The sequence below is a fragment of the Dermochelys coriacea genome, chromosome 2 (genome assembly GCF_009764565.3).
Source record: "Dermochelys coriacea isolate rDerCor1 chromosome 2, rDerCor1.pri.v4, whole genome shotgun sequence".
NCBI lineage: Eukaryota > Metazoa > Chordata > Testudines > Dermochelyidae > Dermochelys > Dermochelys coriacea.
This window is the reverse complement of record NC_050069.1, coordinates 161842965-161859072: the sequence shown is the minus strand read 5'-3', so window position 1 is coordinate 161859072 and position 16108 is coordinate 161842965. Positions and strand designations below refer to the sequence as shown.

Here is a 16108-nt window from a genome sequence, read left to right as displayed (position 1 = left end):
CTTCTACCACTACACTTATGGAGTAGCTGACAGCAGTCATTGGAAGGGGATGAGATACTTCGCTGATCGATTTCACAGCTACTTGCTAGACAACAGGGAAATGTGGGGACTTAATAATCCTGAATTCTATTCCAGGTTCTCAAGATGCTTTAAATCAGAAGGCCTTCTGCCCACATCTCCCCATGTCTATCCCATTCTATTCCTGCCCCATATAACTAATCCTTCTCCCTCTGCTCCTGTCCCTTCCTAGCGTACTGCTTTCCCAGCTCCTCACTCCTTGCATTTAAATGCAGGCTGTTTTCTCCTTCTCCTCCTCCTACTCCATGATGCTGGACATCAGCGGAGAAGCAGACAGCGTAAAGTCTCCCTACTCAGGTCTGGTGGCTGGCACAACAAAAGCTCCAAACAGCCAGAAGAAGCAACTGTAAGAAGTCTCATGCTCAGCTCCTGCTGCACTTAGAAGTAGTATACTATAAGCCATGACGGAATCTTGGTGTCCAAACCACTGTGTATGTATCATTGTCAATTTTCAAGGGCATATACCGGTAACTCTCAAATAGAGGTGGATTTTCACAGGGACCTCTATAGGCACCTCTCTGACATACACCCCCGTAATATTTTCAAGTCCCTTTTCTAAAGCATGAAGGGACTAGTACATCTCCATTAAATGAGTGGAAAACTGAGTTAAGGCAAAAGTTTTTTCTATATAAATAATTAGGAGGAAATCAAATTTATGAGGTTAAGCCTTATGGTACAATAGGCCAGCCTAACTAATTTAGGAGACTGTCATTTTCAAGAGACTAATGCAAGTAAGAACTTGAGCTGCAGTCACTTTCACTTAGACGTATTTGAAAAATTTCCCGGACTGGCCTGTGATAATCAATTTAAATTTACTGACTATGTTTAATTTCTCTGTTTAATAAATCATTTAGTTGTAAGTGTGAAACATCCTTTGATAAAGAGAAGTTTATGTATCTAAAGCATTCACAGTTGCTTTAATTAAAATAAATTTTATAAGCTGTTGTGTTTAATTAAATTCTAGTTACCATCCTAATGCAGCTTGACACAAATCATGACGAAAAAGTTAATTACCTAGTAAATAATCAATCCATCATTCACCCTTTCTAAATACACTAAAAATGCACAATTCAGAAGAATCTGAAAGCTATACAACTGCTTAAATAAAGAAATTACACACACACACACACACACACACACACACACTTCTCTCTCCACATACATACATATATACATGGAGGGAGAGAGAGAGAGAGCTGTCGATTAATCGCAGTTAACTCACGCGATTAACTCAAAAATTAATCATGATTAATCGCACCTTTAAACAGAATACCAACGGAAAATATTTTTGGACGTTTTTCTACATTTTCAAATATATTGATTTCAATTACAACACAGAATACAAAGTGTACAGTGCTCACTTTATATTATTATTACAAATATTTGCACTGTAAAAATGAGAAAATAGCATTTTTCAATTCACCTCATACAAAACCGTAATGCAATCCCTTTATTGTGAAAGTGCAACTTATAAAAGTAGTTTTTTTTTTTGTTACATAACTGCACTCAAAACAAAACAATGTAAAATTTTAGAGCCTACAAATCCACTCAGTTCTACTTCTTGTTCAACCAATCACTAAAGACAAGCAAGTTTGTTTTCTCAGGAGATATTGTAAGTAAGAAGTCAGCAGCATTATCACCAGAAAGTGAGAACAGGTGTTCACAAGGCACTTCCGTAGCCCTCACTTCAAGGTATTTATGTGCCAAATATGCTAAACATTCATATGCCCCTTCATGCTTCTGCCACCATTCCAGAGGATATGCTTGTTAAAAAAAAGAATGCATTAATTAAATTTGTGACTGAACTCCTTGCGGGAGAATAGTATGTCTCCTGCTCTGTGTTTTACCCATGTTCTGCCTTGAGGGAGCCAGGGTGGCCTCCCTCTGAACCAGAGGGTAAAGAGCCACTCTCTCAGCCTGAGGAAGCAGGGCCAGGCCAAGTTTACTCCACCCCCCAGAAGGGGAGGAGTGGAACAGGAAGTACAAAACGCGGGGCCCTTAATCCAGTCAGGGAAGTACCAGGGAGGGAGACAGACACAGACTGCTGGCTGTTCCCTGTAGACCCTGCTGCCGAACCAGGGGATGCCCTGGACCAGGGGAAACCTGACCTTGAGGAAGAACTTGGGCTACAAGGACTGCTGGCCACAGTGTACCCCGAGGGACTGGAGGAGCCAGGCAGCGACCCGAGCCAGAGTGAGCTTGACACTGAGGGTGAGCTGGAGCTACCAATGGCTGAATATCACGACGAGTTAGAGGAACCAGAGGGACCCACCTGAGAAAACAGGTAGGAAGTAGCCCAGGGGCAGAACTGGATAGTGCAGTGAGTTAGTATTTGGTCAGCATGTTGCTGACAGATCCCCGCTGACCCAGTGGCGGGACCCTCTCCTCCCACTGTCAGGACCCTGGGCTGGAATGCAGTGGAGTCGGGTGAGCCTGCGTTCCCCTACCTCTGCCGCCCCTCTGATAAAGAGCTCTGACTCTTGGCGACACTCCCCTGCTCAAGGAGGGCACCAATGACTCTGGCTGGTACCCCTGGTCATGCCAATTACGACAGCACACCTCCCTCCGCTAATTCCCCATCAACGGAGAGGTGTGACCAAATCCTTTCGGCGAGGCAGTAGCTCCCCACCGCCCCCCAGAGGCTTGGCAGACCTTGCTACACTGCCATGTATTTTATGTTATAGCGGTCTCGGATGATGACCCAGCATGTTGTTCATGTTAAGAACACTTTCACTGCAGATTTGACAAAATGCAAAGAAGGTACCAATGTGAGATTTCTAGAGATAGCTACAGCACTCGACCCAAGATTTAAGAATCTGAAGTGCCTTCCAAAATCTGAGAGGGACAGGGTGTGGAGCATGCTTCAGAAGCCTTAAAAGAGCAACACTCCAACGTGGAAACTACAGAACCCGAACCACCAAAAAAGAAAATCAACCTTCTGTTGGTGGCATCTGATTCAGATGATAAAAAATGAACATGCGTCTGTCCGCACTGCTTTGGATCATTATGAGCAGAACTGCTCATTAGCATTGACACATGTCCTTTGGAATGGTGGTTGAAGCATGACGTACACTGTGTTCCAAGTTGTAATTGAAATCAATATTTGAAAATGTAGGAAACAAAAAATTTAAATTAATGGTATTTTATTGTTGTTTAACAGTGCGATTAATATTTTTAATCGTTTGACAGCCCGCATCTACATTTTTATCTGTAGTTATAAGCTACCATCCTAGGTAGCAAACAGCTGTACCTAATCCAGAGTAGAGGCTCTATTTAGTTGTAAATCAACATGTTTTAATGGTAATATCAACCAAGGAGAATGCACCCTTCTTTAGATAACAGAAAAATGGATTAAAACCAATTATTTAAAGTGAGGCTTTCCACCAGGTGATTTAAATCAACCCATCCTGAAGTCAGAGTTATAATGGAAAGTGGAAGGCCATCTTAACGATGGCCATTGCCAGCTCCATCTGTATTTTACAGCTTTATTTGGTTTTATACATCTACAAAGAAAAATAGTCTTACCTGTATTGAACCCAGAAAAGCTCCATACTTTATACTATAGTAGCAACAGTTTTATGCAGTTCAAAATATTCTTTCTAAAAGCACTGAGAGCTCCATTGGGTGGCATATGGAAACTATGCTGGGAAGCAAAGGAGAACAGGAGTAGCAGAGCTTTCTTGAAGAACTTTGCTACAGAATAAAATAGTTTCTGTTTCAAAAATACGCACTTATTCAACAATGCAACCCTGGAGGGCTTACTGTACTAATTTTAATAAATACCCTTTTGTTCCAACATTTATTTTGAAATGAGTTCACTGTCCTTCAAAATTACTATATTAATTGGCCAAATACAGCTCTTAGTTTCACTGATGTAATGCTATTGATGTCAATGGAGTTACTGTAGATTTACATTACGGTAGGGAAGGATTTGGATTATTTTCTTAACTGTTACTTTCTTATACTATCCACTGCATGCAATTGATATTAAAGTCATCTTAAATGAAATCTGCCTTCAGAATGCCTCAGTATTAGAGAGCCTACACAAACTCTGTGTGTGTGTGTGTGTGTGTGTGTGTGTTTGTTTTTGTTTGTTTGGTTTTTTTTTTTTTTTTTTTTTTTAAAGATTCTGAAAACATTTGTGATATGTACAAGATGAAGCCATACTCATACTGTTGGGAATTATCAATGGGCAAGTTTTTCACTGATGCTTATAAATTGTAATTTATGAACATCTACTCACCGTCTCCAGCAGGTAGACCTCGCTCTTTTTTCTCATCACATTTGTTGCATTCACTGAAGTACAGCAATAGAAACATATCCAAAAGCACCCAAACCAGTGAGGTGGCAAGGACCACCTTGCAATATGCAAATTTTCTCATGGCACTTTAAGTCAAATACAAAAATAAAAAAGTATAAATAAAAATGTCAACAAGATTGCTTTAATCCAGTTTCCGAGACCATGTTCTGTATCTGAAAAGAAAACAAAGAATAGATGTTATAAAAAAAATCCAAAAAGAGAAGTAATACCCAAAGAGCCAATTTTACTTACATTTTAGGATAACTAATTTGCATGTCAAATTAGTTATCACACTGGTCCACATGCAAAAGTTAAGAAATGCTAGAGGCACTCTACAGGTGAAGAGAGAGTAGAGACAACTAAGGCAACTAAGTCTGGTGATGTGTTAACACTCATGCCTCCAAAATGTCAATGCCAATAGCCAAAATGCCAAGTTATCTAGTCAATGCAGAAGAGAATATGCAACTATATTCAAATTAAAAGCCACTCTTTGAATTTGGACTTCATATAATTGTTTACTCTTTGGAAATTTAGGTTAGCCAGCATAATGAAAGGTCTGACCCCAACAAACAGTCTTTTCTAACTTTCCTTGGACTGAAACACACTTGGCTAGAGGGGAATTATTAACAGTACACAGAGAATACTAGATTAAATACTAGAATTAGCTTGGTGATGAACAAGAAAATGAAGACAACCTTTGCTCCAGTCTTTACTGGTAAAGTTTTGAAAATGCCAGTATTTATTTCTAGGACTGCTGTAATATGGCAAGAAACAGATTTAATTAAATTTGCAACGTGGTTCAAAAAACAAAAACACAAAAAACAAAAAAACCCACAATTTCGTTCCACTTTGCTGTTTCCGAAACAGACACTCAATTTTTAGGAGACCGTTTGGGCCAAATTCCTATAGCAATTTTGGATTTTATTTCCAAAGCTTAAACAGTGACTATAGCTTACTATTCTACATAGAGTAACTAAACATCACATACCACACAGATGTAAAAGGCAGGATTTTCATTTTATATTTGCTATTTAGAATCACAGAAATGCAGGACTGGAAGGGACCTCTAGTCCAGCCCATACTGAAGCAGGATTGCATATACCTAGATCATCCCTGACAGATGTTTGTCTAACCTGTTCTTAAAACCCTCAAATGATCGGGATTTCACAACCTCCTTAGATAAGCTTTTCCATGTCTTACATATGCTTATAGTTGGAAAGTTTTGTCTAATAACTAACCTAAGTCTCCCTTAATTTAAATTAAGCCCATTATTACTTCTACTCTCAGTGGACATGGAGAAAGATTGATCAGTGACCGCTTTATGACAACCTTTTACATATATGAGGACTTCTCTCTCCCATTAGCCTTCTCTTCACTAAACATGCTGAGTACTTTCAACCTTTCTTCATAGTTCATGGTTTTTAAACCCCCTTATTCTTGATCCCCTCTGGATTCTCTCCAATAATATAATAGCAAATTTCATATGTTGCCTTCAATGAAAGTTGGAAGTCTGAGCACTTTATAGAGCAAGCCTGTATACTACAATAGTCTCCATCACTCACTGAAACAAGTTTTCTCCATGATCCCCCCTCCCAAAAAAACCCAAAACATCAGAGGTCTACATCAGCATATTACACAGTATCAACCTAGAACTGAAATAGTATTGAACACATTTGATATAGTGCATTATTAATGTTATTATGTTATTATTATTAATAATAATATTAATGTTCTTTTTAAAAATATCAAATTGATTTAGACTTAGCTGTTTGTTTTGTAATAGGATGCTGCAATTCAAAAATATGTTCCAACTTTGACAAGCTTTTCATGCCTAGAGAGTGAAGAACGTGTGTATTGAAAAACTCACAATATGAAATAGAAATTAAAGCAAGAAAATGCTTATGATTAATAGCTAGAAAGGGGCAAGTAAGCCAAGATATTAAAAAAATGGAAAAGGATTTTCAGAACTGTCTTATACTTCAGACTCCCTTCTACCCGAGACAGAAGTGTCTTCACAAAAAATGTCAACATTACTAGGTCATTGGTGAGCTGAGATTGCTGCCTACCATGATTACAAATATTCTCTCTCAGTTGCCTGGACTTCCCTGTTGGTCTGTCTGTTCTCTCATCTTATAACTTTGATCATAAACTTTTAGGTGCAGGGACCACCCTTTTGTTCTTTTTGTACAGTGCTCTGAATAATGATCTCCTAGGTGCTACACTATTACTAAAATAGCCTCAAAGCACCTAATGTACCTTTGGGCACTATGTTAATTAACAACTCAGCTATACAGAGTTTAAAAAGAAAAACCCCACACTTTGCTAAGTGTACCAAAGTAAATATTGATTAGAATAAAAATCATCAAGTGCAGTGAAGGATCCAGCAACAGGAGTAACCTGGTAGACATCCAAAGCAAAATAAATCTCAACTAATAAACTGCCATTTAAAATAAGAGTCCTTCTAACTTATAAGTTTCGAATGAACCCAATCATTGAATCCAGTTTGACCAAATTTGATTACTGGACAAATATTTACCCGCTTTTCAACATATTAAAGTTTTAGAAATGAACCCTTTAAATTTTATGATGTTCCACTTAATTCAAATTAAGAATACATTCCACAGACACCACTGTAAATTGCCATACTGCAGACTGACAATTGTCAAAAATATTAAAAACCAAACACAAGCTTTGAGCTTCCCTAATTAACAAATTAGTTTCAAAAACAAGAACACAAATAATGTAAACTGGCTTCTATCAATTACTGCCAGCAACATGTTACAGGTTTTATGCTGGGTAACAAAACTATACACAACTTTGTCTAAACTGCTCCATCAAATTAATAAATGTTAAGATTTTACTAGAAAATGGTTCAATCACATGCAATTTCCTTTCTAGGCAACTTCCTCTGCTTCCTGCTCTGAAAGAAGTCTCTTCACCATATGCATTGTTGCTATATATGCAATCTCTTCCTGAAGCATCTTTTAAGGGGGATGAATCAGCAATTACAACCACAGTTAGAAACAGAAAACCACAGAAATAAAGACAGCTCAAACAAACCTCCATTTTCTTTAGAGAACTTATTATGCAACACTGTCTTTCTTCTACATTATTGGCCAAATGCTATATCATGAAAAGGTGGAGCAATTCAGTTCTCTTCTAGGAAAAGATATCAAGTTTTTAGGGCTATGAGTAACGCTCATGTCACACTGTCTCACACTCTCAGCTTCTATGACTTTTGCAACACCCAAAGCAGCCTTGGAGGTTTTTTAAGCCTGCATTTTTAAAATTAATTATATTTCTAGCCCATATGATTACAAAGATATTTCATATGTGAACCAGGCATTAACCAATGCAGTGCTGTTTTCCTAAGACTGACCAGATCAGACCTGTTCCAGGAAAACTTTACAACTCTAGGAGGCATAAATACAGATCTATCAGAGGATCTGTCATGGCAGACAGAAATTTTACATTTAAATTAAATCACTCAGTTAATGTGATCTTCATAGCTTTATGTTTGTAGTCACTACTCAGGGGGACAATTACCATCTTGTTAGCACTCCCAAACTTCAACTGCTTCTCCTACCCCATCCGTGAACTGCATCATGAATTTCACATCTGATAAGAACGTAAGAATGGCCACATTGGGTCAGACCAATGGTCCATCTAGCCCAGTATTGTATCTTCCAACAGTGGCGGGTACAAGAAGCTTCAGAGGGAATGAACAGAACAGGACAATTAAGTGATTTATCCCGTGTTGTCCAGTCCCAGTTTCTGGCAACCAGAGGTTTTGGGACACCCAGAGCATGAGGTTGTGCCCTGACCATCTTGGTTAACAGCCATTGGTGGACCTATTCTCCGTAAGAACAGCCATATGGGTCAGACCAGAGGTCCATCTAGCCAGTATCCGGTCTTCCAATAGGATTCCCCAGAGGGAATGAACAGAACAGGTAATCAAGTGATCCATCTCGTGTCACCCATTCCCAGCTTCTGGCAAACAGGCTTGGGACACCATCTTTTATGAACCCTGTTATAGTCTTGGTCTTCTCAATATCATCTGAGGTTGAAAAGGATCCTAAAGGGAGCGGGAAAGAATCCCCTAATTATCCTTCATGTGGGAACAAATGATACAGCTAGATTCTCGCTGGAAAGTATTAAGGGAGACTATGCTAGGCTGGGGAAGACGCTTAAGGAAACTGAGGCTCAGGTGATCTTCAGCGGGATCCTACCTGTTCCTAGAGAAGGGCAACAAAGGTGTGACAAGATTATGACTGGCAACAGATGGCTTAGGCAGTGGTGCTATAAGGAGGGCTTTGGGATGTATGGCCACTGGGAGGCATTCACAGACAGAGGACAGTTTTCTCGGGATGGACTTCATCTGAGTAGGGAAGGAAATAGACTTCTAGGATCAAGGCTGGCACAACTGATAAAGAGAGCTTTAAACTAGGAATTTGGGGGAGATGGTTGGGAGATGTCCAGGTAATCGCCACGCCAGATTTTAGCATTGAGGAGGAAGACGACGAAGTAAGAAAGGATACAGCCATGGGTAAAGAGAATGTATATAAGGAGCGAGGGCGGTGTGGATACTAGTCTAATAGGTTATACTGGCTGTAGAATGACTGTGCCTAATAGGGTACAAAATGTGAGCGAGGCCAAACAGCAAAAATTAAGATGTTTGTACACCAATGCGAGGAGCCTAGGTAACAAAATGGAGGAACTAGAGCTACTGGTGCAGGAAGTGAAACCAGGTATTATAGGGATAACAAATGTGGTGGAATAGTAGTCATGACTGGACTACAGGTATTGAAGGGTATGTGCTGTTTAGGAAAGACAGAAACAAAGGTAAAGGTGGTGGAGTAGCATTGTATATCAATGATGAGGTAGAATGTAAAGAAATAAGAAGCGATGCAATGGATAAGACAGAGTCTGTCTGGGCAAAAATTACATTGGGGAAGATAACTAGTAAAGCCTCTCCTACGATAGTGCTCGGGGTGTGCTATAGACCTCCGGGATCTAATTTGGATATGGATAGAGCCCTTTTTAAAGTAAATACTAATGGAAACTGCGTGATCATGGGAGACTAACTTCCCAGATATAGACTGGAGGACCAGCGCTAGTAATAATAATAGGGCTCAAATTTTCCTAGATGCGATAGCTGATGGATTCCTTCATCAAGTAGTTGCTGAACCGACTAGAGGGGATGTCATTTAAGATATAATTTTGGTGAGTAGCGAGAACCTCATAGAACAAATGGTTGTAGGGGACAATCTTGGCTCAAGTGATCATGAGCTAATTCAGTTCAAACTGAACGGAAGGATTAACAAAATTAAATCTGAAACTAGAGTTTTTGATTTCAAAAGGGCTGACTTTCAAAAATTAAGGAAATTAGTTAGGGAAGTGGATTGGACTGAAGAATTTATGGATCTAAAGGTAGAGAAGGCCTGGGATTACTTTAAATCAAAGCTGCAGAAGCTATGGAAGCCTGTATCCCAAGAAAGGAGTTGTAGACCAAGCTGGATGAGCAAGCATCTTAGAGAAGTGATTAAGAAGAAACAAAGCATACAGGGAGTGGAAGATGGGAGGGATCAGCAAGGAAAGCTACCTTATTGAGGTCAGAACATGTAGGGATAAAGTGAGACGGGCTAAAAGTAGAGTAGAGTTGGACCTTGCAAGGGGAATTAAAACCAATAGTAAAAGGTTCTATAGCCATATAAATAAGAAGAAAACTAAGAAAGAAGAAGTGGGGCCGCTAAACACTGAGGATAGAGTGGAGGTTAAAGATAATCTAGGCATGGCCCAATATCTAAACAAATACTTTGCCTCAGTCTTTAGTAAGGCTAAAGAGGATCTTAGGGATAATGGTAGCATGACAAATGGGAATGAGGATATGGAGGTAGATATTACCATATCTGAGGTAGAAGCGAAACTCAAACAGCTTAATGGGACTAAATCGGGGGGGCCCAGATAATCTTCATCCAAGAATATTAAAGGAATTGGCACCTGAAATTGCAAACCCATTAGCAAGAATTTTTAATGAATCTGTAAACTCAGGAGTTGTACCAAATGATTGGAGAATTGCTAATATAGTTCCTATTTTTAAGAAAGGAAAAAAAAAAGTGATCCGGGTAACTACAGGCCAGTTAGTTTGACATCTGTAGCATGCAAGGTCCTGGAAAAAATTTTGAAGGAGAAATTAGTTAAGGACATTGAAGTCAATGGTAAATGGGACAAAATACAACATGGTTTTACAAAAGATCGTGCCAAAGCAACCTAATCTTTTTTGAAAAAGTAACAGATTTTTTAGATAAAGGAAACGCAGTGGATCTAATTTACCTAGATTTCAATAAGGCATTTGATACCGTGCCACATGGGGGATTATTAGTTTAATTGGAGAAGATGGGGATCAATATGAACATCAAAAGGTGGATAAGGAATTGGTTAAAGGGGAGACTGCAACGGGTCCTACTGAAAGGCGAACTGTCAGGTTGGAGGGAGGTTACCAGTGGAGTTCCTCAGGGATTGGTTTTGGGACCAATCTTATTTAATCTTTTTATAACTGACCTTGGCACAAAAAGTGGGAGTGTGCTAATAAAGTTTGCAGATGATACAAAGCTGGGAGGTATTGCCAATTTGGAGAAGGATCGGGATATTATACAGGAGGATCTGGATGACCTTGCAAACTGGAGTAATAGTAATAGGATGAAATTTAATAGTGAGAAGTGTAAGGTTATGCATTTAGGGATTAATAACAAGAATTTTAGTTATAAGCTAGGGACGCATCAATTAGAAGTAACGGAAGAGGAGAAGGATCTTGGAGTATTGGTTGATCATAGGATGACTATGAGCTGCCAATGTGATATGGCTGTGAAAAAAGCTAATGCGGTTTTGGGATTCATCAGGAGAGGCATTTCCAGTAGGGATAAGGAGGTTTTAGTACCATTATACAAGGCACTAGTGAGCCCTCACCTAGAATACTGTGTGATTTCTGGTCTCCCATGTTTAAAAAGGATGAATTCAAGCTGGAGCAGGTACAGAGAAAGGCTACTAGGATGATCCGAGGAATGGAAAACTTGTCTTATGAAAGGAGACTTAAGGAGCTTGGCTTGTTTAGCCTAACTAAAAGAAGGTTGAGGGGAGATATGATTGCTCTTGATAAATATATCAGAGGGATAAATACAGGAGAGGGAGAGGAATTATTTAAGCTCAGCACCAATGTGGACACAAGAACAAATGGGTATAAACTGGTCATTGGGAAGTTTAGACTTGAAATTAGACAAAGGTTTCTAACCATCAGAGGAGTGAAGTTTTGGAATCGCCTTCCAAGGGAAGCAGTGGGGGCAAAAGATCTATCTGGTTTTAAGATTCTACTTGATAAGTTTATGGAGGAGATGGTATGATGGGATAATGGGATTTTGGTAAGTAATTGATCTTTAAATATTCAGGGTAAATAGGCCAAATCCCCTGAGATGGGATATTAGATGGATGGGATCTGAGTTACCCAGGAAAGAATTTTCTGTAGTATCTGGCTGGTGAATCTTGCCCATATGCTCAGGGTTTAGCTGATCACCATATTTGGGGTCGGTTGGGAATTTTCCTCCAGGTCAGATTGGAGAGGCCCTGGAGGTTTTTCGCCTTCCTCTGTAGCATGGAGCACGGGTCACTTGAGGGAGGCTTTTCTGCTCCTTGAAGTCTTTAAACCACGATTTGAGGACTTCAATAGCTCAGACATAGGTGAGGTTTTTCGTAGGAGTGGGTGGGTGAGATTCTGTGGCCTGTGCTGTGCAGGAGGTCGGACTAGATGATCAGAATGGTCCCGTCTGACCTTAGTATCTATGAATCTGGCAAGGAGTTCCACAGGTTGACTGTGCATTGTGTGAAAAAATACTTTCTTTTATTTTAAATCTGCTATTAATTTCACTGGGTTACCCCGGTACTTGTGTTACGTGAAGGGGTAAATAACACTTATTCATTCTTTCTCCACACCATCCATGATTTTATAGACTTCTAACATATCGCCCCCTTAGTCATCTCTTTTCTAAACTGAAATTTTTTTTTCATCTTTCCATATGGAAGTTGTTTCATACGCCTAATCATTTTTCTTACTCTTCTCTGTACTTTTTCTTCGATATATTTTTTTGAGAGAGCACCAGAACTGCACACAGTATTCAAGATATGGGTGTATCATGGATTTATACAGTAGGATTATGATATTTTCTGTCCTATTACCTAACTATTTCCTAATAGTTCCTAGCATTGTTAGCTTTTTGGGGGAGGTACGGGGGGGTGGGGGGGAGACATTGCCACTGTACACCGGATGTTTTCAGAGAATTATCCACAATGACTCCAAGAGCTCTTTCTTGAGTGGGAACAGCTAATTTAGACCCCACCATTTTGTATGTATAGCTGGAATTTTGTTTTCCAATGCCCAATACTTTGCCATTTGTCCCCAGTCTTGTGAGAACTCTTTGTAACTTCGCAATCTGCTTTGGCCTAAACTATTTCATGGAATTTTGTATCTGCAAGCTTTGCCACCCCAGTGTTTACCCCTTTTTTTAGATCATTTATGAATACGTTGAACAGAACTGGCCCCAGTACAGAGCCTTGGGAAATGCTGCTATTTTCCTCTCTCCACTAAGATTTATTCCTACCTTTTGTTTCCTATCTTTTAATGAGTTACTAACCCAAAAGAGGACCTTCCCTCTTATCTCATGACTGCTTACTGGACTTAAAAGCCTCTGGTGTAGGATCTTGTCAAAAGCTCTCTGAAAGTCCAAGTACACTGTATCACCGATGTCCACAGCCTTGTCAAATTCTAATAGATTAGTGTGTCATGATTTCCCTTTACGAAAGCCATGCTGAGTCTTCCCAGCATATCGCGTTCAGCTATGTATTTGATAATTCTTTTCTTTACTATGGTTCCAACCAATCTGCCTGGTACTGGAGTTACCTATAATTGCCAAGGTCACCTCTTGAGCTTTTTTTTTTTTTTTTTTTTTAAAAACAGACATCCATTAGCTATCTGGTACAGGCTGATTAAAGTGACAGGTTACATACCACATTTAATACTTCTGCAATTTCATATTTGAGTTCCTTCAGAACTCTCAGGGGAAATACCATTTGATCCTGGTGACTTATCACTGTTAATTTATCAATTTGTTCCAAAACCTCCTCTACTGACACCTCAATCTGGGACAGTTCCTCAGATTTGCAACCTAAAAAGAATGGCTCATTTATGGAATCTCCTTCACATCCTCTGCAGTGAAAACCAGTGCAAAGAATTCAGTTAGCTTCTCCACAACAGCCTTGTCTTCCTGGAATACTCCTTTTACACCTCAATCACACAGCGCCCCACTGATTGTTTGGCAGACCTACTGCGTCTGTTGTACTTCAAACAAAAAAATTGCTGTTAGTTTTTGAGCCTTTGACTACCTGTTCAAATTCTTTTTTGGCCTACCTCATGATACTTTTACATTTGACTTGCCAGAGTTTATTCTGCTTTCTATTCTCCTCAGTGGGATAGGACTTCCAATTTTTAAAGGATGCCTTTTTATCTCTAACCACATCTTGTACTCTTTTTAGCCATGGTGGCCTTTTTGATCTTTTTTACAGCAGACATTTATAGAGAGATTATACATACACATGGAGATTAAATCCTGTACTTCACTTGAAAATGGAATTGTACAATTTCAAAGGGGATATTAGCATTAGATTTCTACTGCTAGTACTTCTAAACTCTTCCAGAAATTAAAATGGCTTGAGTGGGAAGGACACAAGGCAGAAGGAATGAAGTTATGCAATTTTAAAGTCAGTATTTTCCCATCTGCAGACAAAAAAAATATTTTATTTCCTTAGCAAATCTGACAATCCAGACAGGTAGGATGTCTCAATGGTTAGGGTGCTAACCTGGGACTTGGAGGACTCAAATTCAATTTTCTGCTCTACTGCAGCCTTCTTCAGTGACTTTCCCAAAGTTACACAGTCCCTCTGCCTCAGTTCCTTGTGTATTTGTATAAAATACATATTTCCAAAGGGTACCTATCACCATAGTATCTGGGCAATAAAATTATAATCTTAGAAATAACGAAGTTCTAAAAAGGGGTGGCAGAATCTCAACCGAGTGCATACACCTTAAAATACAGCATCGTTATAATATAAAATTTGGGAACACAGTACAATTTTTTTTTTAACACCTTAAGATGTAGTAAGTTCACAGTATAGCTCAAAAACCAAGACAAGTCTTAGACCAAGTTTCAATGAGATCCTCAAAACAAGCTTAATTTGAAGAAAATTGGTTCAGTTCACAGAATGGCTTGCTCCTCATGGTCACATCTGGCAACTGAAAAAAGTCTATGGGGAGACTAGATGTAGCAAAACTAAAAGGGATTCAGACTCAACAAAAATGACTAGAGACATGGGAAAAAACTTTCATATGGAGATCGTGAGAAGATTGAGACAACAGTTCAGTTTAAAAGAGCAATGAGGCAACAGAGGTATGTAAAATAATAAAAGTGAACTTCAGATGGAGAATGCTGAAAACTAATCTCCAGATATTATGGAATTAGGAAGATCATTTTAAATTTCTCACACTTCACCTTAAGATGGTCTTGGGCTGGAGGAACATGTTAAGTTAAGGTATAGTAAGACCCTTTTCAGATTCTTCTGAAAATGATGCTGATTGGAGCTCTAAGAGCTTTTTCCTTTATTTTTCCTCTGATCTAGGGCATTGCAGGAGTGATCTGACAGAAAACCCATGACTGTCACAGGACTGACTGAACAGAAAGAGAACCAGCGCTAATTCAACAGATCTTAGTCTCTTTTGGAATCTATGTATATTCCTGTGGGACCTCAGACTTCACAGTCTGGTTCTAGATTAAGACCTTGAGCTATCAAAGGAAGTATGAAGGACCCCACAGCCCTAGTGATGAAGGCTGGGGTCTTGGTTTCTCAACCACAACGAAGAGGCTGGCTAAATCAAATAAGGTTTCAAGAAATGGGTTGACATGAGACTGCCCTTAGTGAGAGAACACCTTGCTGAATCCTAAAAGGATCAACCAGAAGGGACAATGGCCTAGTTCAATAGAAACTGTGTGTGTTGTAGCTATAGCCCCTACTAGCATGTTTGGGGCAGTCTCTCTAACTGGAGCACTTCTGTGTCTGCTTAATGATCCTTGGAATATATAACCATGCTCAGCAGCAGATAAACAAATTGAGGATCTCTGTAAAACTAGATCTTGCCTCAGAAAACCACATCCAATAAGATCAAAAGGTTTTTCGCAGTACTGCTGCAAAGTGAATAAGGGACTACAGACACAGGGAGAAGAGCAGGAAGCCCTCTTTGTTCTTGGTACTGGACTATACTTCAACTGCTGAAAGCACTAAACAACCAAAGGAACATCCAGTTTCCATTAAAAACCTTCTTATAGGAGGACTATCAAAAAGGTCAAATATCAAATGCCTATCTTTAAGCCACAATCTTGATAGCTCCATAAAGACTCAAATTTAGAATGGAAACTGAAAATAAAAAATATATAACCTCATGCATGCTAAATTTGAAGTTCAGTAAAATCAAATTGACTATTTTGTCATGATCCATTTGGCATTACAGAAAAAGGTCAGCTTTAAATTACTGCTCATACAATACTATTTCGTTTCCGCTCTTATTTGTTCCTTTGGTAAATGTACCACGGCAAGTTAAAAGTTAACATTCCAGATTCTCACACCTATATAACT

At 39.2% G+C, this 16108-nt stretch overlaps 1 protein-coding gene across 11 annotated transcripts in view; it reads right to left on the bottom strand.

Moving 5' to 3' along the window:
* The window catches only part of GALNT1 (polypeptide N-acetylgalactosaminyltransferase 1), a 184914-nt gene that overhangs the window by 115404 nt on the left and 53402 nt on the right, over positions 1-16108 (bottom strand). For all 11 annotated transcript variants that reach the window (XM_038389894.2, XM_038389893.2, XM_043508614.1 and 8 more), the window contains one exon: positions 4322-4551. In XM_038389894.2, coding sequence (XP_038245822.1) covers positions 4322-4460 — 139 coding nt within the window. In that variant the 5' untranslated portion in view covers positions 4461-4551. The remainder of the gene's footprint in view (positions 1-4321; positions 4552-16108) is intronic.